At 35.3% G+C, this 27,638-nt stretch overlaps 2 protein-coding genes across 2 annotated transcripts in view; one reads left to right on the forward strand and one right to left on the reverse strand.

Annotated features, from left to right (window-relative positions):
• Positions 1–648: 648 nt before the first annotated feature.
• Positions 649–7,960, forward strand: LOC132558782 (rhomboid-related protein 4-like). The gene is made up of 7 exons (XM_060223388.1): positions 649–691; positions 1,196–1,809; positions 2,023–2,172; positions 2,760–2,840; positions 4,767–4,835; positions 5,347–5,523; positions 7,708–7,960. Exons 2-7 carry the CDS (start codon positions 1,350–1,352, stop codon positions 7,776–7,778), a joined length of 1,008 nt encoding a protein of 335 aa, XP_060079371.1. The 5' UTR covers positions 649–691; positions 1,196–1,349; the 3' UTR covers positions 7,779–7,960.
• A 7,028-nt stretch (positions 7,961–14,988) lies between these two features.
• The window catches only part of LOC132558773 (ATP-binding cassette sub-family C member 5-like), a 43,226-nt gene continuing 30,576 nt past the window's right edge, over positions 14,989–27,638 (reverse strand). Inside the window, exons 23-31 of the mRNA XM_060223375.1 lie at positions 26,287–26,569; positions 25,493–25,679; positions 23,768–23,857; positions 22,271–22,460; positions 21,070–21,229; positions 19,540–19,618; positions 16,516–16,629; positions 15,482–15,646; positions 14,989–15,198 (exon numbers count right to left, since the gene is read on the reverse strand). Of these exons, the coding sequence (XP_060079358.1) occupies positions 15,100–15,198; positions 15,482–15,646; positions 16,516–16,629; positions 19,540–19,618; positions 21,070–21,229; positions 22,271–22,460; positions 23,768–23,857; positions 25,493–25,679; positions 26,287–26,569 (1,367 nt within the window). The 3' untranslated portion in view covers positions 14,989–15,099. The remainder of the gene's footprint in view (positions 15,199–15,481; positions 15,647–16,515; positions 16,630–19,539; positions 19,619–21,069; positions 21,230–22,270; positions 22,461–23,767; positions 23,858–25,492; positions 25,680–26,286; positions 26,570–27,638) is intronic.

The following is a 27,638-nucleotide window of genomic DNA, read 5'->3' on the forward strand; positions in this document are numbered from 1 at the left end:
CAGGCCACACAATCTTAATTCTATTTTGAAAAAAAAACCCTCTGAAATCTAAATAAGATATTTTCAAGCGATGGCATTATATTGTACATTTGCGTGAAACTTATTTTCGTCAAGGAATATTTGTTTGTGTTTATCAACATGGACGTATAACACATCTCTAACAGACCTTTATATTTACTAGCACAGCGACTGTAAGTTACTACGGTAACGTACATCTTCAACAAGATTTTTTTTGTTCTTGTTGACAAGAACAACAATGAAAAATTCCACGTTTCAATTTTCGTGATCAGAGTTTTACTTAAACGTTTTTGGAAGATATTGTTGTTTTTTCATAATCTTAGAGCAACTTCTGTAAAATGTTTCAGTAGGGAAAAACAAATAAATGAAACATTTAATAATTCATTGAACTATCTGAAGTGCTCTGTTTATAAAATACCTGCTACCTTGCTTTATTTCCCCTTTTGAAAAAAAACACAATGTCAATGGCATTAATTTGAATCTATGAAAATAACCAAAACTCATGGAGAAGACCCGATGACTGGAAATCATAGGAACTATTTGTAAGGAACGACAACTCTAGTTAGAAGATGAACTGAACTACACGTCAGTGTGATGATTTGATTGGTCAAAATATGTACATTAGCAATATGGCGGCGCCCATATCTTACTTTCACATTAGATGACGTAATTGGTAAATGTGTTTACATTTGTCGAAATATTCAAATTAGTTTTATCATCGTAGAACAGTGACGTGGAATTAAGATACAATTCATGAAATACTTCATAGATGATAATAAGGCTAGCGCTGTCACTGTAATATACATGTTATACACAGTTACTTAGCTCTGCTAGGAATAGAGATCACGCACATGTGTACTATATGTATGTATACTTACCTGTCTATATTCTACTTTGTAGCCCGGTACCAGCCTTAGGCTTTATTCCTTCGCTTTTATTTTCAATTTCAGAAAATATATCTGAAGTATGAGTGTTTAAAAGTTTAATTACGTGTATTATTTGTAGTAGGTATAACGTACTAAATTATTGTTTATATACTGTAACTTGTAAAATGTAATAACTATTATGTAATAAACACGTAAGTTAGAACTAATCCACCGACATTCCGTGTGATCCGACTGTATTTTTGATGTTTTCTATTCAATTGATATTATTTTTTTCACCTGTTCCATTTCAGGAAGGAGATACTGTTTTCACACCTGGTCATGTATCTTCAGAGTGGATGCTATCAAACTGGTTAAAGAAGATTACACCTCACTATAGAAAGTTTCAAAAGACACAAATTTATACAACAGTATCTCAAGTGTTGGCATCAGAACAACTTAAGGACCATGTTTTCAGGGCGGAGGCGTGGAGGGAGGGGTAATTTTGGAGTTCTACTGTTGGGGGCCCAGGTGATGAGGATGGGAGTACATAACATTCCTCCAGTCACCTTGGCGACAGTGGCCTTACAGGTGGCCATATATTTACAATTAGGTGACCTTCCAAAATGGTTTGGCCATCCTCAGAGTGTCTGTATGAGTGTGTACAAAGTCTGGTATAAAGGATACTGGAAGCTTTTGATACTGGCTGCTCTTACACATGGTGATGATATACATCTCTACTATAATATGGCATCAATGCTGTGGAAGGGGAGACAACTGGAAAGAAAATTTAAAAGCGTATACTTTGCCTTTCTTTTGGCAATATTTACAATACTGAGTGGGATTGCCTATGTAGCCCTTAATATGGCCTTCACCTTCATCACAGATGACCAGTCATATGAGTTAACATGCGCTGTTGGATTCTCAGGTAATAAATTGTATGTGATGTTGCTATCCATTTCACATTCAAATCAACCTTGCCAGCACCGTGATAAGTGATAAAGTATAAAAACTATTTCTTTTGAGATAAGGTCAAATATTACTATCACTTAACAGATACAACCATACCTGAGACATTTTTTGTAGTACTCTCCGTGACTTATGTTTCGTACCAACTAACATTAGTCTCTTGATATTACAGGTGTGCTGTTTGCCCTAAAAGTACTAGTGAGTCACTACAGTCCCCGAGGTACACAGTATATAATGGGATTCATCCCTGTTCCCAGTCGCCAGGTCTTCTGGGCAGAGTTGGTTCTCATACAAATCATCACCCCTCATGCCTCATTTACAGGTAAGCAGTGTGACGTTTTTAATAAAAAATATGTATTTGTTCCATTACATACTATTCATTGTGCACTAAACCTAGAGTATTAATGATGCACTTTGTGTGACACATTTTCATTTCTCCTGATGGAAATTGAACAATGGATGTCTGATTTACCATTATTATTTACGAGAATTATATACCCTCCACACTAATACATATACCCTCCACTGTATTCTATACCCTCAAAATTAGTATATACCCTCCACACTAATACATATACTCTCCACTGTATTATATACCCTCAAAACTAGTATATACCCTCCACACTGTTTTATACCTTTCATACTATTATGTTAGCTAATTACTATTATGTAACAACAGCACTAAAATATCCCTTTTACAATATTATGTACTATCCACACTATTACTTTTACTGTCCACACTGAGACGTACAATTCACACTATTATATGTTCTCCACCAAACTACTACATTCCCTCTATTTCTAGTACATAATAATAACTTAAGAGGCTTTGGATGTTTTACTCAATATTTTGTTGTAATATCACTCTCAGATGACTTAAATTGGATTTTATTTGTACTTTTGTTAAAGGACACCTGGCTGGGATACTGGTTGGTCTACTCTACATTAAAGGTCCATTGAAACCCCTCATGGATAGCTTTGTACCCACAGGTATTTGGTCTTCTCTACATTAAAGGTCCATTGAAACCCCTCATGGATAGCTTTGTACCCACAGGTATTTGGTCTACTCTACATTAAAGGTCCATTGAAACCCCTCATGGATAGCTTTGTACCCACAGGTATTTGGTCTTCTCTACATTAAAGGTCCACTGAAACCCCTCATGGATAGCTTTGTACCCACAGGTATTTGGTCTACTCTACATTAAAGGTCCACTGAAACCCCTCATGGATAGCTTTGTACCCACAGGTATTTGGTCTACTCTACATTAAAGGTCCACTGAAACCCCTCATGGATAGCTTTGTACCCACAGGTATTTGGTCTACTCTACATTAAAGGTCCACTGAAACCCCTCATGGATAGCTTTGTACCCACAGGTATTTGGTCTTCTCTACATTAAAGGTCCACTGAAACCCCTCATGGATAGCTTTGTACCCACAGGTATTTGGTCTACTCTACATTAAATGTCTACTGAAACCCCTCATGGATAGCTTTGTACCCACAGGTATTTGGTCTACTCTACATTAAAGGTCCACTGAAACCCCTCATGGATAGCTTTGTACCCACAGGTATTTGGTCTTCTCTACATTAAAGGTCCACTGAAACCCCTCATGGATAGCTTTGTACCCACAGGTATTTGGTCTTCTCTACATTAAAGGTCCACTGAAACCCCTCATGGATAGCTTTGTACCCACAGGTATTTGGTCTACTCTACATTAAAGGTCCATTGAAACCCCTCATGGATAGCTTTGTACCCACAGGTATTTGGTCTTCTCTACATTAAAGGTCCACTGAAACCCCTCATGGATAGCTTTGTACCCACAGGTATTTGGTCTACTCTACATTAAAGGTCCACTGAAACCCCTTATGGATAGCTTTGTACCCACAGGTATTTGGTCTTCTCTACATTAAAGGTCCACTGAAGTCCCTCATGGATAGCTTTGTACCCACAGGTATTTGGTCTACTCTACATTAAAGGTCCACTGAAACCCCTCATGGATAGCTTTGTACCCACAGGTATTTGGTCTACTCTACATTAAAGGTCCACTGAAACCCCTCATGGATAGCTTTGTACCCACAGGTATTTGGTCTTCTCTACATTAAAGGTCCACTGAAACCCCTCATGGATAGCTTTGTACCCACAGGTATTTGGTCTACTCTACATTAAAGGTCCACTGAAACCCCTCATGGATAGCTTTGTACCCACAGGTATTTGGTCTTCTCTACATTAAAGGTCCACTGAAACCCCTCATGGATAGCTTTGTACCCACAGGTATTTGGTCTTCTCTACATTAAAGGTCCACTGAAACCCCTCATGGATAGCTTTGTACCCACAGGTATTTGGTCTTCTCTACATTAAAGGTCCACTGAAACCCCTCATGGATAGCTTTGTACCCACAGGTATTTGGTCTACTCTACATTAAAGGTCCACTGAAACCCCTCATGGATAGCTTTGTACCCACAGGTATTTGGTCTACTCTACATTAAAGGTCCACTGAAACCCCTCATGGATAGCTTTGTACCCACAGGTATTTGGTCTACTCTACATAAAACCTTGATTTAAGTCCATTAAAGATAGTTTGGTACCTAAGATCATTGTTTAGATATAAGTAATGTATATCTGTTGTATTAATCTTAATAGAATCCATACTTATCAAATTCAAACCACTGAAGAAAGTTGGTTGAACTGAAAAGTGCATGTACATCTATTGTTTATATTTTTCCAATGTATAACTTCTCTGTAGCTCAAATTTCTTTACATATGTAATAGAGGTCATTATTCATTTCACTACCTTTGCTTGTCTTGCCCTTTGTAGATTGAGAGAAATTCTCCTTTACAGAGTTGGTACATATGTGGGAGTTCAAAGTTTCTGACATGTTAACAGGGTGTAAAATAGAATGTCTTCTCTGTGTTGTAGTGCCATCCTACACTTACACCTCCCAGACAAGTGGTTACAACACAAGGTACAATTATGGGGCAGGCCCTGGTAAGTATTATTTGTACCAGAAAACCAACCTGATTTTTACCAAAAAGTTGTTTGGCTTTCGAAGGAAGCTGAAACCATGTACTGCATTCTGTTGTTGTGATTTTATCTTTTGGAAAGGTGCATTACTCTAATTGATCAGGATGGTATACAATGGGCCTTCTGTATATTGTTCAGTGAGGTAGCCACCAGTTGCTACAAGGAAATACTCCCTCAAAACGACCCTGGATGTTGATTGGGCGATAAACCATTCAAAGTAACATATGTCTAAATTTTTGCCAATCTGAAATAAGTTATTTCAAATACTTTAGGTGCACAAAATTCACCACTTGCTTTGATAATTACTGAAAGTCTTCCTTGCATTTTCATTTTATGGTTTACAAAGTGTTTATGGTTGCAGTTTTAATTTATGACATTCATTCAGAGACAAACATCACTATAACCAGGATAATTACAATAACACACAGCTCAATGGGCACTCAAGATAAATTTCCCTTTTGATATGTTAATACAGGACAAAGATCTGGCTACAGAGATCCAAACCAGCAGGCTCGGGCGCCACCTAGAGGATATGGTTGGAACTCAAATGGGAATGCCCAAGGGGAAGGGGACTATAGTGACTACACTGGTGGACTCAGCGAGGAGGAACAAACACGGAGAGCCACAGAGGAGAGTCTTCGTCAGAACAGAGGTAATAATCAAGACTACTTGGCAGGCTGATTAACAGTTAAAAACTTCTTTGTTTATACTGGAAGGAGACAGTATACTAAAGTGACCTATAAGTGACCAAAAATTCAGATTTGGGATTCATACTTGTCATTATGAATTTATCCAACAGTTAGCCTATGTATGGTAAAAATGGTATTTTAACAGATAGACTTTTCATTATAGGCATTTTTAGGTTATCTGACTCAAAGGGTCAAGATGCTATCGTGCAAGGTCTGTCGTCGTGCGCTATTAGCTGTCCGTAAACTTTTCCTTTGAAACACAATGTCTGCTTAATGCCTTGGCGGATTTCAACCAAATTTGGTCTGAAATATCACTGGAGGTGGGGGATCATTCCTTAAATTCAGAAATTTGATTCGGTTCCTAAGGACATGGAGATGGGGTTCCAAAAGGGCAGTTAGACAATACTTCAATTAAAGTGCTACTCTTCCCTATATGCTTGAATGAAGTTCATTCAAATTTTGTCAGTAACCTCAGTAGGGACTGGCTAATCATTTTTAAATTCAGAAAATTTTATTGGGCCTCTAGGGACTTGGGGATGTAGTCCCAAACAAGGAAATTAGACAAATATTTTGCTTCAAAATGCTTCTCCTTCTTAATGCCTGGGTAGATTTCAACCAGATTTGACCTGAAACGTTATCAGGGAGTGGCAATGATATCAAACATATGTTTACGTTTTGGTCCAAATTCCAAAATAACTCATCTAGAACAATTAGTCTGAACTTCTTGTCATGTTTCATTTACACCAGTGAGGAAAACAGTTGGAGTTTGATTTTTTTAAAGAAAAGAAAGAGGTGATTTGTTGCTACTTTCAATCTGATCAAAACTTCAACACAGTAACCAAAATACTGAGTAGTCATTTTGTAATATGATAGTGCAACTGTTTTACATGCACAGAACCTACTTTCTGATAGTTTCAAGGAATGTTCAAAATTCGAATTCATCAGATTTATCAGACTACCATCAGGGAATTCTGTGGTTTGTCTATCCATTCATAGATTGTCAGATGACCGTTAAGGGCCATGGTCCTCTTGTCCTTATTTCTCATTGAATCTGTGTTAACTGCTAATATACTAGGTTTAGCTTGTGATCTGTCGATTATTTTCAGGTAATACACACAAAAGAGCAGGAATTTCATTATTGTTCAACAAAATCTTCATTTTTATTATCTTGACATGAAATCAGCATAAACATATTAAGCAATCCTTATTTGTTAATTCATCATTCATTTCATAAAGTTAGCTTGGAAATTTGTTCTTGAAATTATCGTAAGGATTCTGATTGTTCTCTTGGAGTTTATTGGGGGCTCTAACATTGATGTTTTACTGAGAAAAATAAACCTGACATTCATAGGACTCATCCCTCATCTGGCTTTGTTTGACTGAAATTGCTTCATTTAAACAAAAGGAAAATTCTAATTTTTAAAGTAACATGCACTATACCTATTTATCCATTGGGCCCCACCCCTGTCCTTAGGGGTCAGCCAAACAATTTATGCTTCATACCAAATTGGGACCATAATCTTGCCATTCCTGCAGAAGAAGATTTTTAAAGAACTTGTCCTATTTCCTTTTAAATGGGTCCTGTCCCTCCGATCCCAAGGGTTTTACACAGGGTTTTAGACCCACCGCTGATACGAATCTGATTAAATTTACTCAGAAATGCTTAAGATAAAATTTGGGCAAAACTTTCAGGAAAAGTATGATTTTAAATAATGTGTTCTGTTTACCTTATTGAGCCCCAACTCTCCTGTCCCCTGGGGCCTAGACCAACCATTTATACAAAATTGATTCCTCTTCACTCAAGAATACATCAGACCAAATTTGGACAAAATTCAATGATGGAGTATGATTTTAAAGAATTTGTACTATTTACCCATATTGGGTCCTGCCTCTCAAGCCCTTGGGGGCTGATACCCAGCATTTATATAAAATTTGCTCTTTGAAACAGGTGAGGCTGGAATGGGACAAATCTGATCCATACTTGTTATTTGGCTAAAACCTGCTTAATTTAAATGTTTGGTTAGATTTTTGAGTTTTGTGTATGATTGAGCTTACATACTTTACATTCATATTGATTTCATTTTCTAAAATATAACGGAAAATGTGTAATGGTTTGTCTCAGAGAAAATCTTCTTTGTCATTGACAGGTGGAAATCAGGACAGACTGTATCCAGATTTAGAAGATTTACGACAGAGACGTCAGAACCGATACCAGTGAGACATCCAGGGGCACTTTACCTCCTGTCTTATTTGATAACAGATGATTATACATACTGTCCATAAAGATCATATCTCTCCTATCATTTCTACCTAAGAAACAAAAAATTCATCACGGAACCAGACCATCCATGCATTGTTTTATTTTCATATAAACTCTCTAATAAAATGTTAATGTTTATATTCGTTGTGTTGAAAGTTTTATATCTGTTACCGTGAAAGCCTTTCAACAGACAAGGTTACATGTAATAAGCGTAGAACTATGTTTTCATTGCTTTGCTTCCTGACCAGTTACTGTTACTGATGTGATAATTGTCGATTGTTCAAATCACCTGTCTTGTGTCCTAAAGAGTTCTTTTATTGTGATTATTTGAGAACAAAGTAAAGAATGGGTCATTCTTACGTTCAATACATATTTTTCTCTTGGTTTATAGTTGTGCATTGTTCATTTTAGCACGAATCAAAAAAACAAAATGGCTGATACCCGATAAGCGTCCATCTTGGATTTTGATATCTACCAAATTGTAGTGTGGTTTTCTGCCATTTCTAGAGAAGTAGTGAAAGGATTATTCTCAAATTTCATGGATAGGTTCCTGTTGGTCTGTAACGGTGAATTGTCTGTCTAAAAACTTTTCTCCTGTTGGTCTGTAGCAGTGAATTGTCTGTCTAAAAACTTTTCACCTGTAGGTCTGTAGCAGTGAATAGTGTGTCTAAAATTTTTCTGGTCTGCACCTCATAACTGTATACAGTACAACTCATAACTACATGTGTAAACAGTGAAAGACACTAGGATTCCACATCAAAATACTAACTCTTACTTTCAGGTTGACATATATATTTCTGTTTGAACGTCCATACTTACAGCCAGGCTTCGCAGCTCCTCCTTGGTGAGAGAAAATTAATCTCAAACAACAGCCATTCAAGATTAATGATTGATTTTATTGGTTTTAAAACTCTAACTTTAACAACAATGGAATCTACAATGTAAACCGATCCAAATTTATGTCAGCCTAACTTTGCTCCAGATGTTTCTATAGACTGAAACATTTAACAAGAAAATTTTCAATGATCTAGATTAAGTGTGACATGTTGAATAATTTATCATAAACCATTTGAAGTCTTCAAAGGAGGTTTTATGTGAAATGTTGTTACTCCAGGCACTTTTGTGCTCAATAGAAATTATTTCATGATTCTAAACATTTCAACTTTGTAATCTGGAAGTGAGGTTTTAATACACAGAGCAATAAATGGCAACATCAAGATATAATTTAGGTATTTTTGTTCCACACATTTGATACTTGATAACTTTATCAATAATATACATTGAAGATAAAGAGTTCATTCTCATACGTGTCAAAGAAAAACACTGATATACATTGCTCTATTTGTAAGGAGACTAAACTGCAGGTTTCTGACCTGTTACATACCTGACAGTGCTGACCAATGCTAATTTTGAATACAAAAAGTGCATGTAGAAGTACTCCCATTTTGTCAAGAATAAAAATTATTTTGATTTTTAAATAATGATAGCATTTCAAATATAATTACTGAAAATCATTCTTATTTACTGCATCAAAATATATTAAACATGACAAAATAAAGAATCGTCGTGAAATTTATCACAATCACATTTAATTCCTAATTTGTTAAAGATAAATTAACAGCTGATTGAGAAGCTGATTAACCATGTTTAATTGCAGATTCAACACACACAACAAACAATGGGCTAATAACAAACAAAATGCACCATGTTTGCAAATGATGTAAAAACTTAGGTATTTAAAAAACTACCAGTGACAACACTAGGTGATAATTTAGCACCAGGAAACACACAATCTTTCTTTTAATTGGTAGAGGAAACTATAATAGTTATCAACTTTCATTCCCATCACTGTTTGACCATTTTGCTTTAAATCTTCATCAACCATTCATATCATTTCATCCCTCAAATAATTAACTGTAAGAAATTACCACAAACAGAATTTAATGTAACAAAGCAAGACTTAGTGCAGTTTGATCAATACAATACCCTTTAATACACACATTCACACCACATATATATGTGTATATATATATTGATATATATTCACATAATTTTATAATGTGTTTCATGACTACACGCATTCCTGCATATATTGATGAAGAAAATTAAAAACTGATATTTCTGATATTTTATTAAATCTATGCAATAAAATAACCAAATAAAGCTACTTATATGAGAGTTCCGTACCAAACCTTGAACCTTCCGAATCTTCTTCACGGAAATTAACCAAGGTTCTTGAGCCTTAAACTGAAAATAAAGTAATCAGATTTGGCTAATTTTCTTTTTTTTTTTCAAACCAATAATGGGTAGACTTATACACTCCATGTGAATTACTTTAAACATTAAGTATTTCTTTATTTCAACAATTTAAGCTTGAAAGGATATCCATTTTTTTAGTAGATCAAAATACTTGCCAACCAATCAATGGACAAAAAGTCGATCTGTGAAAAATGTTCCAGTGACCAAGCTGTTGAAGCAGACTCATGTTATGGAGTTTGTTGGTATGAATTTTACTTTTTTCTTTAACTACTTCAAATTCACACACACATTACCATCAATACTTCCCATCAATAAATCTACATCTAACGATCACCTCACTATCCCTCATTATTTTTTAAAATATGATATCAAATAAATTATTATGATTTGAAAATTTTAAAAAATTACTAATAATTGAAATAATTTATTTGAAAATTAACATGATCAGTATCAAGCAATTACAGGTGATAATTTCCTACATAATCAATTTAAGTTTAACACGATACAACAATTTTCAACAGAAATGATTAAAACTACAGCAATGAAATGTACATAATTCCTCCTTTGAAGCCATACAATGTGTAACAGGAGCACGGTGGTACAGATGAAATAATAACACTATTATATGTATCATACATGTTGACCTCAATGCCCTGGTATATTGCTTTATATATATCCTCTATACAATATGTATATGATTGTTATCAGCATACAAGTTGATATACAATGACAGCATTATGCACACCTACATGAAGCTCTCCAGTATGTTGACATTTTGATTTCAAAAAAGAAGTAAAGTTGGCTCTTTTCATTGACTTACATATATTACACTTAATTAAGGTTACAATCTGAAACATTAAGTAAAATATGTATATTATAGATAAAGGTAAACATATACATTTGGAACACAACTGATAATAAAAAAAATTGAGAGACAGTTATGTGTACTATATCACTTGAGTGGTTAAGTAATATCCTGGCCAAACAGATTCAGTGCTCTACTGATAATACTGAAAACCCTCAACGGCTGACTAGATCATGATCATACAATATGCCCTTCTACATCTGCCATGACATGTAGTATCAGCAAAGGGAGGTAATCTTACAAATTATCAAAGTTTCAATGTTGGAGTCATAAACCTCTAAAAATTTGTTGAAATTTTATGAAAGATTTCAGTGTTTTGAACAATTCTATGTACTTTAACCATAGAAATAGTAAGATTTTGATTTATATCCTTTCCTATGTATGATATGTCTTGGCTAGTCAAATTAATATAATAAAGTATGACATTTACTCCATACAGAAGATAGTACACAACCAACCAAAGCTTTGCAAGATACTTTGAACAATCACTGTAAAAGTGATAAGATAATATGATATAAGATGATATAATAAGATAATTATTTTGCAAGGTAAAAGGTCCCATGTTCCCAGCTAGATCTAATCTATGCAGCATGAGCTGCAGGGTATTTAGGATCCTGCCCAGGGTTATGAGGCTGTATATACCTTGTCTCAACAAATTTGTAGTAAGGTTAAGTCAGTAACCATGACAACATTCACAACAAAATAAATATATTGTAAGCCACAAAGTCATAATTTACAGCATTATACACTTTCACTATAGATTCTACAATGAGAATTGCCTCCTATGGACTGTTTGATAGCATGCAGGTACATATACACAGCCAGATATGTCTACAAAAACATCACCCAAAGATTGCCACATGTACCTGGATATGACAAATGAGAATATCTGGCATTTTTTGAAGTATGACAAAGGTTTTATGAATATGAATCAAGAATAGATATCAATAAATTAGTTTAAATATTTGATTATAATATAACAGATATCATAATCCAGTATATCAACTACTGACAGCAGGGGGCATTCAATTTGTAAGAGGGATATTTGTACATTAAGTACACACATTAGCACCATACTACACCGATATATTATTTAAACATATTAATGAGAAAAACATCAAATAATAGGCTGCAAAAATAGTTTGACAAAAATACATCTTTGTGATTCACAACATGGTAGATTGATAATGGCCATTCATGATAACAAAAAATAATATATTTTTAATAATATATATGTATACAAAATATTTTGATCCTGGACCGATGAAATGACCTATGTCACAAACGAAGCAATAAATCTAAGGTAAAAGTAATTGCTATTAGGGCTGAAAAAAAAGACATTCAAACACATTTGTGTCATGTCCCTAACTTGACTGGTCAATGTGCCTCTACTTCTTACTTGACAACTGTACCCTGTATAACCAAATAACAAGAAGCCTTGCAGGCCAAATCACTGAGCTGTTCTACAGATTCAACAGAAAAGGTGGATCATTAAGTCAGATTCTGAAATCTTCAAAGCCTATCCCCAAAGCATGCTACCACACAAATGCCATGACTGAGGTCTTATTGCTTGTTGAAAAGAAGAAATTTTAAGTTCATTAAAACATCCCATTCTGGTGACTTTGAAAGTGGGTCTAGGTCATTTTATTAAAAAAAAAAAAACTTTGTAGCTTTTCATTCCAGCATGCTGTAAGCCCAATATCAGTACCCTGGGCCTATAGCATATTGAGAAGATGTTATGTTTTAAGACATTTGACCCCTGTGACCTTGAAAAAGAGTAAAATTATCTATTTTAACAAACTTGATAGCCCTTAATCCAAATATATATGTTATAGGCCCAGTATCACTTCCCTGGGCTATATGTTATTTGAAGATTTTAACAACTTTGATTTCTGTCTTTGAAAGTGGGCCAAGGTCATTCCTTTGAACGTATTTGGTAGCCCATCATCCATTATGCTACAGGCCAAATGTCAGCATCCTGGACCTTTTCACTACATACAAGATGTTGTTTACAGATTTTTCGTTAAACATTTGACCACTTTGAACATGGAAGAAAGTTAGATAATTAATTTGAACAGATTTGGTAGCCCTTCATCTCAGCATGCTACAGTCCCAATATCAGCAATCCCAATATAACAGGCTTTTGATTAATGATATGAAATTATTCTACAGTCTTAACGTATTTGACCCCTCTGACCTATCCAAGATCTAAAATAACAACTGGAACATTTCTACTCTATTGAATTACCACATCGAGACACGAGTGTTAAGTTATGTTGCCTTCTCTGTAAACTCATTGAACATACAAATGTAATTGGCACGAGGCTAATCTGACAGCAAAGTCTCAGGATTTACAAAGTCAATACTTATAGTTCCATCTTTTATTGACTTTCAAAGAGTGTTTTCTTTGCTTCTAATTCAATGGTAAGTCATTTTTTTTTATGTCATGGTGATGGTAATGTACACTCTATTATTATTAAGTGCAAAAAGCAACATTGTAGTAAATAAGGAAATGTTATACAAAATATGAAAAAAATGTATAATACAAGGCATCACACATGATGCAAATACCCTCGTACCTCAAATATATATGACATGGAAAGAGTTTATAGAAACCTACACATGTTCACAAACATCACCTCTTGTAAGGGTTTGTGTTAGTACCTTCTGCGGGGCAAATGTAGGTTACAGTTACTATAGATAAGTACAATTGTGTACCTTTTGTTAAATGCTGTATAAATGGCAGTGTGGTCTGTGTAATACTTGAAGATGATGCCTGATTTGACAGGATGAATGTGTCTGGTGTAGATATGGTCTAATAAACTACCAAAATGATGGGTAGGTAACTTGATATGTTACTGGTGGTTTTTATGGATGACAATGTATTTGGCATTTTATAAATGTCACAACTGAAGTTTCCTGGTAGTCAAATTACATTCTGTAGAGCTGTAGGTGACATCCAAACTTCTGCCAATTTCTTTTTATAGTAAAGATGACCTAGCTTTCAACCACCAAAGGTCAAAAACTGAATGCGTAGAAAAGGCGACCTTTGTAAAAACTATGTGTGAAGTTTGGTACAAATCAGGGAAGCAATGGAGCCTTAATTTAGAGCAATGATGTGAAAATTTTTAAAGTTTCTATTTACAGTAACAGTGACCAAGTATTTGACAGCACAAGGTTGGAAGTTGAACTCGTAGAGCAGTGATGTTTGTAATCATGTGTGTGGAGTCTTGTACTTAGTTTAAAAATGCAGCCTGAAGAGCCGTAACATATAAACTTGTTGATTTCTATATATAGTATCAGCGACCTAGTTTTTTACTGGATTTTTTATTGGAAGTCAAGCTTGTACAAGAAGTGATGTTTGTGATCATGTGTATGGAGTTTTGTAATGATCAGTTCAGAAGTGCAGTCTGTAGAGCAGTGAAGTTAAAATTTCTGTTGATTTCCATTTATAGTACCGGTGACCTAGTTTGTGACCACACATGGTTTGAAGTCGAACTCCTACAAGAACTGATGTTTGTAATTATGAGTGTGGAATTTCGTGACGTTGGGATGAGAATTGCAGCGTATACAGCACCAACTTGTTTTTTTTTTACGTATGAACATATGTACAGGGTGTTTTCCTATATAACCTTAACGACATGTCGCAAGGGTATGATAAACTACGATAAGACAGATACAAGATATTTGAAGTAAACATTTTACAGACACAATCGTCTTTTTACCCCAGTGTTGAGACGCTCTGCTAGTTTGTCCCTTGAAAAGCATAGCTAGATCTTAAGAACATTTCCTAAAGAGCTTAGAAATAATTCCTTCAGTTTTTACCAAAAGGTAATATGGACAGTAAAGATTTGATTAATACTGGAGTTAGGAACTTACAACAGTAAATCATAAAAGTGAGATATAACAAGTGCTATCATAAAGATCAAATGCCATGTTTGTTTTTTGTATCTTGGCATAGTGAGACTTGACCCACAGAGTAACAGCACATCAACATCTGTACTGGACCATTAAACAGGACAATTTCCTTGATAATACAGAGTTTTCAATCCTTGCATTAAGATCACTAATATCTACTTGATCAGGAATGATACAAGCATTCTGACAATTTATTATATGACACTAATTATAAAGGTTCCTAAAGCTAGCCTTTGATCATCTAGGTTCATGTTGACCTTCTGTAGCATCTAGCATCATCTTAAACTTGGACTTTGGATTTGATGTCAAGGAAGATGGAGTCCCATATTCAACAATCTGGAAAATCATAACATTCTCACGGTAAACATTCCAATGAAATTTAGTACGTAATCCATTTCACTTAGTAGAATTATTTCTTAAAAATCTGCTTTTGTTAGTTCAAGAATTAGTCAAAATAAAATTTAAATTTGGAAAAATAGTGCTGTCTTTATCATTATGGAAGGTCCCACTTATCATGGAAACAATTGAACTTGTAGTCTATAAGCAGATTTATCATGTAAAAATCTGTTAATTGTTTTTATCATTTGTTCTTTGAGAACAACGTTTTGTATCAACTCACCTTGCCATCCTCCATTACCAGAATCCTGCTACAGTTGAGAACAGTGTTTAGTCTGTGGGCAATGATTAACATGGTACAGTCAGCGAACGCCTCCTTAATGGTGGTCTGTACCAGTGCGTCAGTCTCTGTATCAATGGCTGCTGTCGCTTCATCAAGCATCAGAATCTGTAACAATCACCATGATTGCACACTGTGGCACTACATACATTTTATTTTTATTTGGTAGTGTGAAATGTTTTGATTTGTAAAACAATGAGATTAATTATGTAATTTTCTGGATGAGATGCTTTGGAAAAGTACATTCTTCTGAAGACATTCTTTCAACAAACCAAGTCACTGTGATGAAGCAACACTCTCTCATAAAATTTACAGAAAATTTATGTCTAAATTCCAGTGAAAAGTTTTTAATCTCCTTCCAGATCAGGTTGGAAGAATGGCAAATGTGATACATATATACATACCCTGGACAGACACATGAAATAAACTGTGTGTACCTCATTGTGTTGTAGTCATACCATGACTAGACACATGATATAAACAGTATGTACCTTACTATGACATAGTAAAACCCTGTGTAGACACATGATATAAACTGTGTGTACCTCATTGTGACATAGTAGAACCCTGACTAGACACGTGATATAAAATGTGTGTACCTCATTGTGACATAGTAGAACCCTGACTAGACACGTGATATAAGCTGTGTGTACCTTACTATGACATAGTAAAACCCTGACTAGACACATGATATAAGCTGTGTGTACCTTACCATGACATAGTAAAACCCTGACTAGACATGTGATATAAACTGTGTGTACCTTACCATGACATAGTAAAACCCTGACTAGACATGTGATATAAACTGTGTGTACCTTATTATGACGTAGTAAATCCCTGACTAGACACATGATATAAACAGTGTGTACCTTACTATGACGTAGTAAAACCCTGACTAGACATGTGATATAAACAGTGTGTACCTTACTATGACATAGTAGAACCCTGACTAGACACATGATATAAACAGTGTGTACCTTACTATGACGAAGCAGTGCCCTGGCTAAACACATGAGTTGCCTTTCACCAACAGAGAAGTTTTCTCCATTCTCTACTACAGGGGAGTCTAGCTGCTGCTCCAGACTGACAATCTGTAAGATAACATTTATTGTAGCTAAAGTGGAAGAGTCATTTCCACATTTACTTCTTGTGTACAAAAAGGGGAAAATGATTAACAGCTGTAAGGAGTTATATAAGTATACATAAAACCAATGAATAGCAACACAGATGAACAACCCTAGGAATAGTGTCAGGATGCTGAAAATAACACAAATCAATATCATTATTGGAGAAATGGATGTGAGAAATTTTAAAGTTATAATTCTTTTACATTGCATTATTCCTGGAAATGTATGATTAAAGGCAATGGAAATCCTGAGTTTTTGATGAAAATAGAAATCATATGCTTGGATGTAGCTCTGAGTTATATAATCTACATCCATGGAATGCTTAGGAGTGTTTAGGTACTGGATGTGACATTTGATTAACTAGTTCTGAGTTATATAATCTACATCCATGGAATGCTTAGGAGTGTTTAGGTACTGGAGGTGACGTTTGATTAACTAGCTCTGAGTTATATAATCTACATCCATGGAATGCTTAGGAGTGTTTAGGTACTGGAGGTGACGTTTGATTAACTAGCTCTGAGTTATATAATCTACATCCATGGAATGCTTAGGAGTGTTTAGGTACTGGAGGTGACGTTTGATTAACTAGCTCTGAGTTATATAATCTACATCCATGGAATGCTTAGGAGTGTTTAGGTACTGGAGGTGACGTTTGATTAACTAGCTCTGAGTTATATAATCTACATCCATGGAATGCTTAGGAGTGTTTAGGTACTGGAGGTGACGTTTGATTAACTAGCTCTGAGTTATATAATGACGTTTGATTAACTACATCCATGGAATGCTTAGGAGTGTTTAGGTACTGGAGGTGACGTTTGATTAACTAGCTCTGAGTTATATAATCTACATCCATGGAATGCTTAGGAGTGTTTAGGTACTGGAGGTGACGTTTGATTAACTAGCTCTGAGTTATATAATCTACATCCATGGAATGCTTAGGAGTGTTTAGGTACTGGAGGTGACATGGAATTTGATTAGGTACTAGATTAACTCTGAGTTATATAATCTACATCCATGGAATGCTTAGGAGTGTTTGGGTACTGGAGGTGACGTTTGATTAACTAGCTCTGAGTTATATAATCTACATCCATGGAATGCTTAGGAGTGTTTAGGTACTGGAGGTGACGTTTGATTAACTAGCTCTGAGTTATATAATCTACATCCATGGAATGCTTAGGAGTGTTTAGGTACTGGAGGTGACGTTTGATTAACTAGCTCTGAGTTATATAATCTACATCCATGGAATGCTTAGGAGTGTTTAGGTACTGGAGGTGACGTTTGATTAACTAGCTCTGAGTTATATAATCTACATCCATGGAATGCTTAGGAGTGTTTAGGTACTGGAGGTATGATACTATCTGAGTTATATAATCTACATCCATGGAATGCTTAGGAGTGTTTAGGTACTGGAGGTGACTTTTGATTAACTAGCTCTGAGTTATATAATCTACATCCATGGAATGCTTAGGAGTGTTTAGGTACTGACTTTTGAGAGTTATATAATCTACATCCATGGAATGCTTAGGAGTGTTTAGGTACTGGAGGTGACGTTTGATTAACTAGCTCTGAGTTATATAATCTACATCCATGGAATGCTTAGGAGTGTTTAGGTACTGGAGGTGACGTTTGATTAACTAGCTCTGAGTTATATAATCTACATCCATGGAATGCTTATATAATCTTAGGAGTGTTTAGGTACACTAGCTCTGAGTTATATAATCTACATCCATGGAATGCTTAGGAGTGTTTAGGTACTGGAGGTAACGTTTGATTAACTAGCTCTGAGTTATATAATCTACATCCGTGGAATGCTTAGGAGTGTTTAGGTACTGGAGGTGACTTTTGATTAACTAGCTCTGAGTTATATAATCTACATCCATGGAATGCTTAGGAGTGTTTAGGTACTGGAGGTGACTTTTGATTAACTAGCTCTGAGTTATATAATCTACATCCATGGAGCTCTGAGTTATATAATCTATATCCGTGGAATGCTTAGGAGTGTTTAGGTACTGGAGGTGACGTTTGATTAACTAGCTCTGAGTTATATAAAAACAACATCAAAGGAATGCTTAGGAGTGTTTAGGTACTGGAGGTGACTTTTGATTAACTAGCTCTGAGTTATATAATCTACATCCATGGAATGCTTAGGAGTGTTTAGGTACTGGAGGTGACGTTTGATTAACTAGCTCTGAGTTATATAATCTACATCCATGGAATGCTTAGGAGTGTTTAGGTACTGGAGGTGACGTTTGATTAACTAGCTCTGAGTTATATAATCTACATCCGTGGAATGCTTAGGAGTGTTTAGGTACTGGAGGTGACGTTTGATTAACTAGCTCTGAGTTATATAATCTACATCCGTGGAATGCTTAGGAGTGTTTAGGTACTGGAGGTACTGGAGGTGACGTTTGATTAACTAGCTCTGAGTTATATAATCTACATCCGTGGAATGCTTAGGAGTGTTTAGGTACTGGAGGTGACGTTTGATTAACTAGCTCTGAGTTATATAATCTACATCCGTGGAATGCTTAGGAGTGTTTAGGTATTGGAGGTGACTTTTGATTAACTCTTAATCTTTTGTCAAATGAGGAATATTATCCCTCAGTGTGTAGGTTCATACCTACAGTTTGTCCCCTAAAACTGTGGATTACTTCACATAATCCTGTGGAATAGTTTGAGCTATTTCACAGGGCAAAATATAAATATTTCACAGGAGGAGGATAAACTATGGGACATTTCAACTATACCCACACACAAACACAATGAATCAAATAATACCTATTTTGTTATTTCAAATAACATTAAAAAAAGGCATGGTTAAAGATATCAAGAAAATTTTAATTATTTCTAATGGCAAATCAATGTAGTACTCACTGTTTCTTTGATATGACATTTTTCTAAGGCATCCCACAACTGTGGGTCTGTATACTGCTGGAATGGATCCAGGTTGTACCTGTCAACACAGGAAAATATAGCTGGCATAGAATCAGACAGATAACAGTGTATTATTTATTGACTATTTTTAGGATCACTTTTCAAAATCATGTACATGTGCTGGTCTTCAAAATGCTGATTTAAACTATAATGAGTCACTGGTGTGTCAGAAAGGGCCCCAATGTGTCGGACTCTACACCTGGGTCCATATCAATGAAACTGTTATCATGCTCAATCTCAACTTTTGTGCTCATGTCACAAGTCTGTGCTCCAGTGAGAATGTACTCGAAATTTGTATTCATCACACTTTCAAAGAATGTACTCTGCACAGCACAGTAACCAAGGGAGCTCTCTGGTGTTTGGAAATTGTTTTGTATGTCTCGCGATTTTTCTCATATGCGCAACTCTATTTGTGCAGAAGTTAGAATAATGGCTACTAGGAAAACAAAAATGTGTGGAGTACAGTGGAAGAAACTTCCTTGAGCCAAGCAGTACATGCCAATGAGGACGTACTGTTTGGATCAATGACTGGTTCTGGAGCCATCAAACTGACTACAAAAAGGAAAAGAGATCAGCGATATGTTAAAGTTGTAGGTATAAGAAACTCATGTAAATACTTAAAACACCACTTTTACCCCCATAAACAAATGATAAATAAATTTGAAAGATTATTTCATGGCTTTCTCTCTTCTGTATGAAACGTGCTGCCGCCATGATGAGAATGATATCTTGTGCACGGGCATGACCATGTTCAAACAAACTTTAGAAAGTGCTCAAAAGTTGAGCACAGAATTTTTCATGGAATGACCTCTACCTTGTGATTCTTATCCTTTATTATCCTCCTTCTGCAGAGTGACTCTTAATTCAATTCAATCAAAGACGATTCATTATATTTGGACAAAACAATTTATCATTTCAGAAATAGAATGCTGACATTGACATCAAGGTGATGTTTTATTTTGATTTTCATATTTTTCATGTCATAACAAAGTTCTTCCCAGTATAAATATCTTATCCTGACCTTCAACCTAGTGACCTTGAATTTTGGTGATATTCTAGCTGATAAGCTGTGGTTCATAATATATTTAATGATTTAGAAATACAAAATGTGACCTTGAGTCTGTTGAGCTTGTCACTGATCAGGTACTTCCTCAATATCACTATGGTCAACTTTGTGTCATAGCATCAAAAAAGAATATCTATTGGTAAAACTTTGACCTTGAATATTGGCCTGGTGACCTTGACTTGTAGTCAGAGGAGAAATTTAAAATAATGAGTGTGACAAGTATGGATATATATATATATATAACAGAAAATCAGCCTTTTATCTATCAATCAATAAATTTGCATTCACATGAATGTCAGTGTATCTTTTAATGATTCATTGAAAAAATTGACTTTTAATACCAAAAGTGTCAAGGATTGGACCTGGCTTATTGACAAATCTGAAGGTTACAGAATGTTACGTACCTGACCGTTCCAACAAACAAGACAGGATCCTGAGGAATAATGGCCAGTTTCGATCTCAGGTCATCCAGACCAATGCTACTGATGTCCATTTTGTCAATGAAGATGGTGCCTGAATCCGCCTCAACCAGACGAAACAATGCCACACCCAGGGAGGATTTACCTAGAGAAACAGACAATTATTACTGACTCAGTCACACCCAGGGAGGATTTACCTAGAGAAACAGACAATTATTACTGACTCAGTCACACCCAGGGAGGATTTACCTAGAGAAACAGACAATTATTACTGACTCAATCACACCAAGGGAGGATTTACCTGGAGAAAGAGACAATTATTACTGACTCAATCACACCCAGGGAGGATTTACCTAGAGAAAGAGACAATTATTACTGACTCAGTCACACCCAGGGAGGATTTACCTAGAGAAAGAGACAATTATTACTGACTCAGTCACACCCAGGGAGGATTTACCTAGAGAAAGAGACAATTATTACTGACTCAGTCACACCCAGGGAGGATTTACCTAGAGAAACAGACAATTATTACTGACTCAGTCACACCCAGGGAGGATTTACCTAGAGAAAGAGACAATTATTACTGACTCAATCACACCAAGGGAGGATTTACCTGGAGAAAGAGACAATTATTACTGACTCAGTCACACCCAGGGAGGATTTACCTAGAGAAAGAGACAATTATTACTGACTCAATCACACCCAGGGAGGATTTACCTAGAGAAAGAGACAATTATTACTGACTCAATCACACCCAGGGAGGATTTACCTAGAGAAAGAGACAATCATTACTGACTCAATCACACCCAAGGAGGATTTACCTAGAGAAAGAGACAATAATTACTGACTCAGCCACACCCAGGGAGGATTTACCTAGAGAAAGAGACAATTATTACTGACTCAAATACAACTAGAAAGAATTAACTTGGGGAAATTTACAATTTATACTGATTCAGACACACCTAGGGAGGATGAATTTACCTGACAAAGAGACTACTAATACTGACTTAGACATACTTTCAGGAGATTCGTTTACATGGGAAAGAGACAGTCTACCAAGATTAAGAGAAAATTATCAAAACTCATGCAGTTATGTACCAGAAATAAATTTGTAGGTAAATCTTTACACATATTTGTTGTCTGTACAGACATTTATAGAGTACAGTAATTAACACTTAATGCTTACCAGATCCAGATCTTCCTACAATACCAATCTTTTCTCTGGGAAGGACATCAAATGACACTCCTCTTAAAGCATAAGGCAAATTTTCTCTATAGCGCATTTTCACTTTCTTGAATGATATAGAACCATCATGTGGCCAAGTAGATATAGGACGATTGTTCTTGATGACGGCAGGTGCTTCTGACTCAACTTCCTACAATGATAAGTAACTCTTTGTGATATAGACCCAACAACTGAATAATATTGACAAACATTGTGAAGTTATTTTCTCTGCTGATGTTTTAAACCTACATGACAAATTATACAGATTTACAGAGATCACTATTGTATAGCGACCCAGTAAGGCGATTATATATTCCAAACATAGCTGTGTTTCTACAACAACAGGTAGGTGTTGATACACCTCAATGGCAGCAGTAAACATCACTGTCCCATTATAGCAATTTGAGTCATAAGAGTTTGACTGTACTTAAAACTGACTCTAGTTCTGTATTTGTAATAAAACTCATTTACATACAAGGTGACTCATATTTTGTATATGCAATGAGACTAATTTACTTAAGGTGACTTAGATTTTGTACAATATTAAGTAATGAGACTCATTTACTGAAGGTGACTTAGATTTTGTACAATATTAAGTAATGAGAGACTCAGATTTTGTACAATATTAAGTAATGAGACTCATTTACTGAAGGTGACTCAGATTTTGTACAATATTAAGTAATGAGACTCATTTACTGAAGGTGACTCAGATTTTGTACAATATTAAGTAATGAGACTCATTTACTGAAGGTGACTTAGATTTTGTACAATATTAAGTAATGAGACTCATTTACTGAAGGTGACTCAGATTTTGTACAATATTAAGTAATGAGACTCATTTACTGAAGGTGACTCAGATTTTGTACAATATTAAGTAATGAGACTCATTTACTGAAGGTGACTCAGATTTTGTACAATATTAAGTAATGAGACTCATTTACTGAAGGTGACTCAGATTTTGTACAATATTAAGTAATGAGACTCATTTACTGAAGGTGACTTAGATTTTGTACAATATTAAGTAATGAGACTCATTTACTGAAGGTGACTCAGATTTTGTACAATATTAAGTAATGAGACTCATTTACTGAAGGTGACTCAGATTTTGTACAATATTAAGTAATGAGACTCATTTACTGAAGGTGACTTAGATTTTGTACAATATTAAGTAATGAGACTCATTTACTGAAGGTGACTCAGATTTTGTACAATATTAAGTAATGAGACTCATTTACTGAAGGTGACTCAGATTTTGTACAATATTAAGTAATGAGACTCATTTACTGAAGGTGACTCAGATTTTGTACAATATTAAGTAATGAGACTCATTTACTGAAGGTGACTCAGATTTTGTACAATATTAAGTAATGAGACTCGTTTACTGAAGGTGACTCAGATTTGTATATAATACTATGAAATGAGACTCATTTTAATTGAAGTGACTCCGATTTTGCTTACCTTTGAGTAATGTTGTAGTCTCTCTACAGACACAAACCTCGCCTCTGTATCTATGGCCATTCTGATGGTAAATTGGAACAGTCCTGTCATCTACAATTAAGATAGTGAACACTGCTTAGTCCTGTATAGAAAACATTGTTTAAATTTCTTAAAAATAATTTAAAAGTTAACTGATACTGATTTTGAAGTCTAAGTTTGATGCCATGTGTGGTGTTAAATTGCTGATCTGATATATTCAAAACAATGTGATGAACTTAACTATAGTATGAATATTAAGTTAAAGGAATGTCAACAAAAATTGAGAGTTAAGTATTCAAAATAAAAAATTAGGAAAATATTGAGAATTTATGACATATATACTTCATTTATAATTCAAGGAGGATATGCTGACTAAAAATGAGACAAATATAGCAGCAATATAACTAACCTGTATACTGACATAACTCACCTGTATAGTGTCACAACTCATCTGTATAGTGTCACAACTCACCTGTATAACTCACCTGTATAGTGTCACAACTCACCTGTATAGTGTCACAACTCACCTGTATACTGACATAACTCACCTGTATAGTGTCACAACTTACCTGTATAGTGTCACAACTCATCTGTATACTGACACAACTCACCTGTATAGTGTCACAACTCACCTGTATACTGACATAACTCACCTGTATAGTGTCACAACTCACCTGTATAGTGTCACAACTCACCTGTGTACTGACATAACTCACCTGTATAGTGTCACAACTCACCTGTATAGTGTCACAACTCACCTGTATAGTGTCACAACTCACCTGTATAGTGTCACAACTCACCTGTATACTGACATAACTCACCTGTATAGTGTCACAACTCACCTGTATACTGACATAACTCACCTGTATAGTGTCACAACTCACCTGTATAATGTCACAACTCACCTGTATACAGATATAACTCACCAGTATACTGACATAAATCACCTGTATAGTGTCACAACTCACCTGTTTACTGACATAACTCACCTGTATAGTGTCACAACTCACCTGTATACTGACACAACAAACCCGTATTACTGACACAACACACCTGTATACTGACACAACTCACCTGTATACAGATATAACTCACCTGTATAGTGACATAACTCACCTGTATACCGACATAACTCACCTGTATACTGACACAACTCACCTGTATATAGATATAACTCACCTGTATACTGACACAACTCACCTGTATTGTGACACAATGCAACTGTATAGTGACAAAATGTAACTGTATAGTGACACAATTTACCTGTACAACAACAACACAAAATACCAACTTACATGTGTATTGACCCTGTATATTTTGAGCGACACAACCCTTAAATTCCTAATGAAGCATAACTGTAAAGCCAAGCTACTTATCAATATATTGCGTAGAGTGACAAAACTTACCTGTGTATAGTGACACATCTTACATTTACAGTGACACAACATACCAACTAACCTGCATAGCAACAAAACTTACCTGTGCATAGGTATCCTACCTTTATAGTGAACAAACTTACTTTACAGTGACACAACATATCTCTGTATAGTGACACATCCTACCTTTAAAGTGACACACCTTACATTTACAGTGACATAACATAACAACTAACCTGCATAGCAACAAAACATATCTGTATACTAACACAGTTTACCTCTAATGTAACACAAATCATACGAAGAGTGACACAATGTACACAGAACCTACCTGTATAGCAAATGCCATGGCCATACCAGCTAGTGCTGGTGTCATGCTTTCATAGGTAAGGATGACCAGGAGTCCTGTTATCCCAATCACTAGTGCACTTAACAGGTCAAGTCTGACTGCTAGCCAACGATTGGATGAGTAAAACAGGAAGAATGGTACAGAATTGGTGTCCATTAGACGGTAAAACCTACCCGAAACAAAAATAATGGAAATCAATAAAACACTGTTAATTTGACCTTTAGATTTTAAGGATTGTCCTCTGACAGAAACTTCCTCATCTACTTCTGTTTTTTATGTAGGAGAAATATTTACTGTTGTAATTTACATACTTTTTTTCAGTAATTACATATAGCTTACAAATAACAATAAAAATAATCAGTTATCTCCCTTGACAAACTGAACAACCTTTGGGAATAGTAAAATAATGCCATGTCATTGTTATCTGTTCCTTTTCAAGGTAAATCAGAATGAGACAATTTAAAATGTGTAGATTCATTACATTGACTGAAATATATACTGAAATGTTACAATCCTCTTTAAAATGAATTTTATGAATAATTAAAGGAAATATAAAATAAATTTACACTTGATTACTGATGAAAACTGATATCATTAATATATGAAATAATTAATTTTAATGCCAAGGGAAATAAACAGACTTACATACTGACCTTAATTATCATATACCACATTAACTATCATGTAACTGATTTTTTTTTTGATGCTGTTACACATATTGTCAATGGCATTGTTACGTTAAAATTTTCTATATCAAAATGTTTTGAAGAACTGACCTATCTAAGAATTCTTGTGATTTTCCAAATGCATGAATGGTAGAAATTCCTTGTATTGAAGCAGTCACATGACTAAGCAATGGAGATCGTGTTGTGGCATCCAGTCGTTTCAGTTCTCGTACTCCCGAGGTGAAGATGACATTGAGCACGATGAAGGTAGCGATCAATGGAACAAGGGCAATTAAAAACCATAGTGATACATAACAAATAGAAATAAGGGCGAAGATGATGGTCAGGATGTTCATAAGAAAAACTTCAGCACTCCCAGGCAGACGGATATCAACTGTAAATAAAAGTATAGTAAAGGCTACAAACATGTATAAAATAAAACAATTACATTGAACATCAACCAAATAAACCACACACAGATAATATAGGGCAGACAGAACAGCCTCTCATGTGTACTTACATGGCCTGTCTACTACAGCTACACTACAGAAATGACATCACATTTAACACCATTAACAAGAGATTGTAGAGGCATCATGGCACCCAACACTGTTTTATTTAGGGTTAGATCTTTCTTCTTCATTTTCTCCAGCTTCTTTACAGTGATATCAATTATTAACTGTCAAATTCAAGCAGACTGTTTGTCCACCATTTTGCTTTTTAAACAAGTTCCTAAATCTAATCAGCAGAACTAGGTACCTCGCAGAACCTACCTGATGTCTGAGAATGATCTATCCACTTCTTTTCAGGAAACAGTGATAACTTTCATAGTCAAATTCTAAGATGGCACCTATAAATCATTTTGATCATTCCTAAAATTAAACAGTCATAACTAGGCACCACTGGAAACCTGCATACTAAATTTGGAGAAGACCCATCCACAGTATGTCAAGAGACAGCAATCACAAAAACCAAGATGGCCGCCTTTCAATCAATCAGTCCCAAAATCAATAACTAAGAATGAAAGGAACCTTAATATCTAGTTTGATCTAATTTAATCTGATTTCAGAATGACCAATAGTGCCCTATGAGTGTCACATACCAAGATGGCAACCTGTCTACCTCACCAGTCCCACCATTTACACAAACTTGAGCTAACTTCCTGTTTCTGATCAAATTTTGTCAATTTGCATAGGCCTTTATAACTGGTAGTGATTTTTAAGAAAAGTTGACAGACGGAGGGATGGACAGAAGTGGCACATTGTCTGCCATAATATCACTTAAAGAAGCTGTGACTGTCAAAAATCAAGATAGCTGTCTTCTTATTCTGATCAGTCCCAAAATGGACTAGGCATAAGTAGCGGCCATTGAAATCCTTTATGTGTAATTTGAGACTTACACCAACCAGTACTTCTCTACAAATAACAATTACAAGAAATGCTTCAGGATTAAAGAACATATGG

This window comes from Ylistrum balloti, unplaced genomic scaffold (genome assembly GCF_031769215.1).
Source record: "Ylistrum balloti isolate Yb309-2 unplaced genomic scaffold, AGI_CSIRO_Ybal_v1 Utg370824, whole genome shotgun sequence".
In the NCBI taxonomy this organism is placed as follows: Eukaryota; Metazoa; Mollusca; class Bivalvia; order Pectinida; family Pectinidae; genus Ylistrum; species Ylistrum balloti.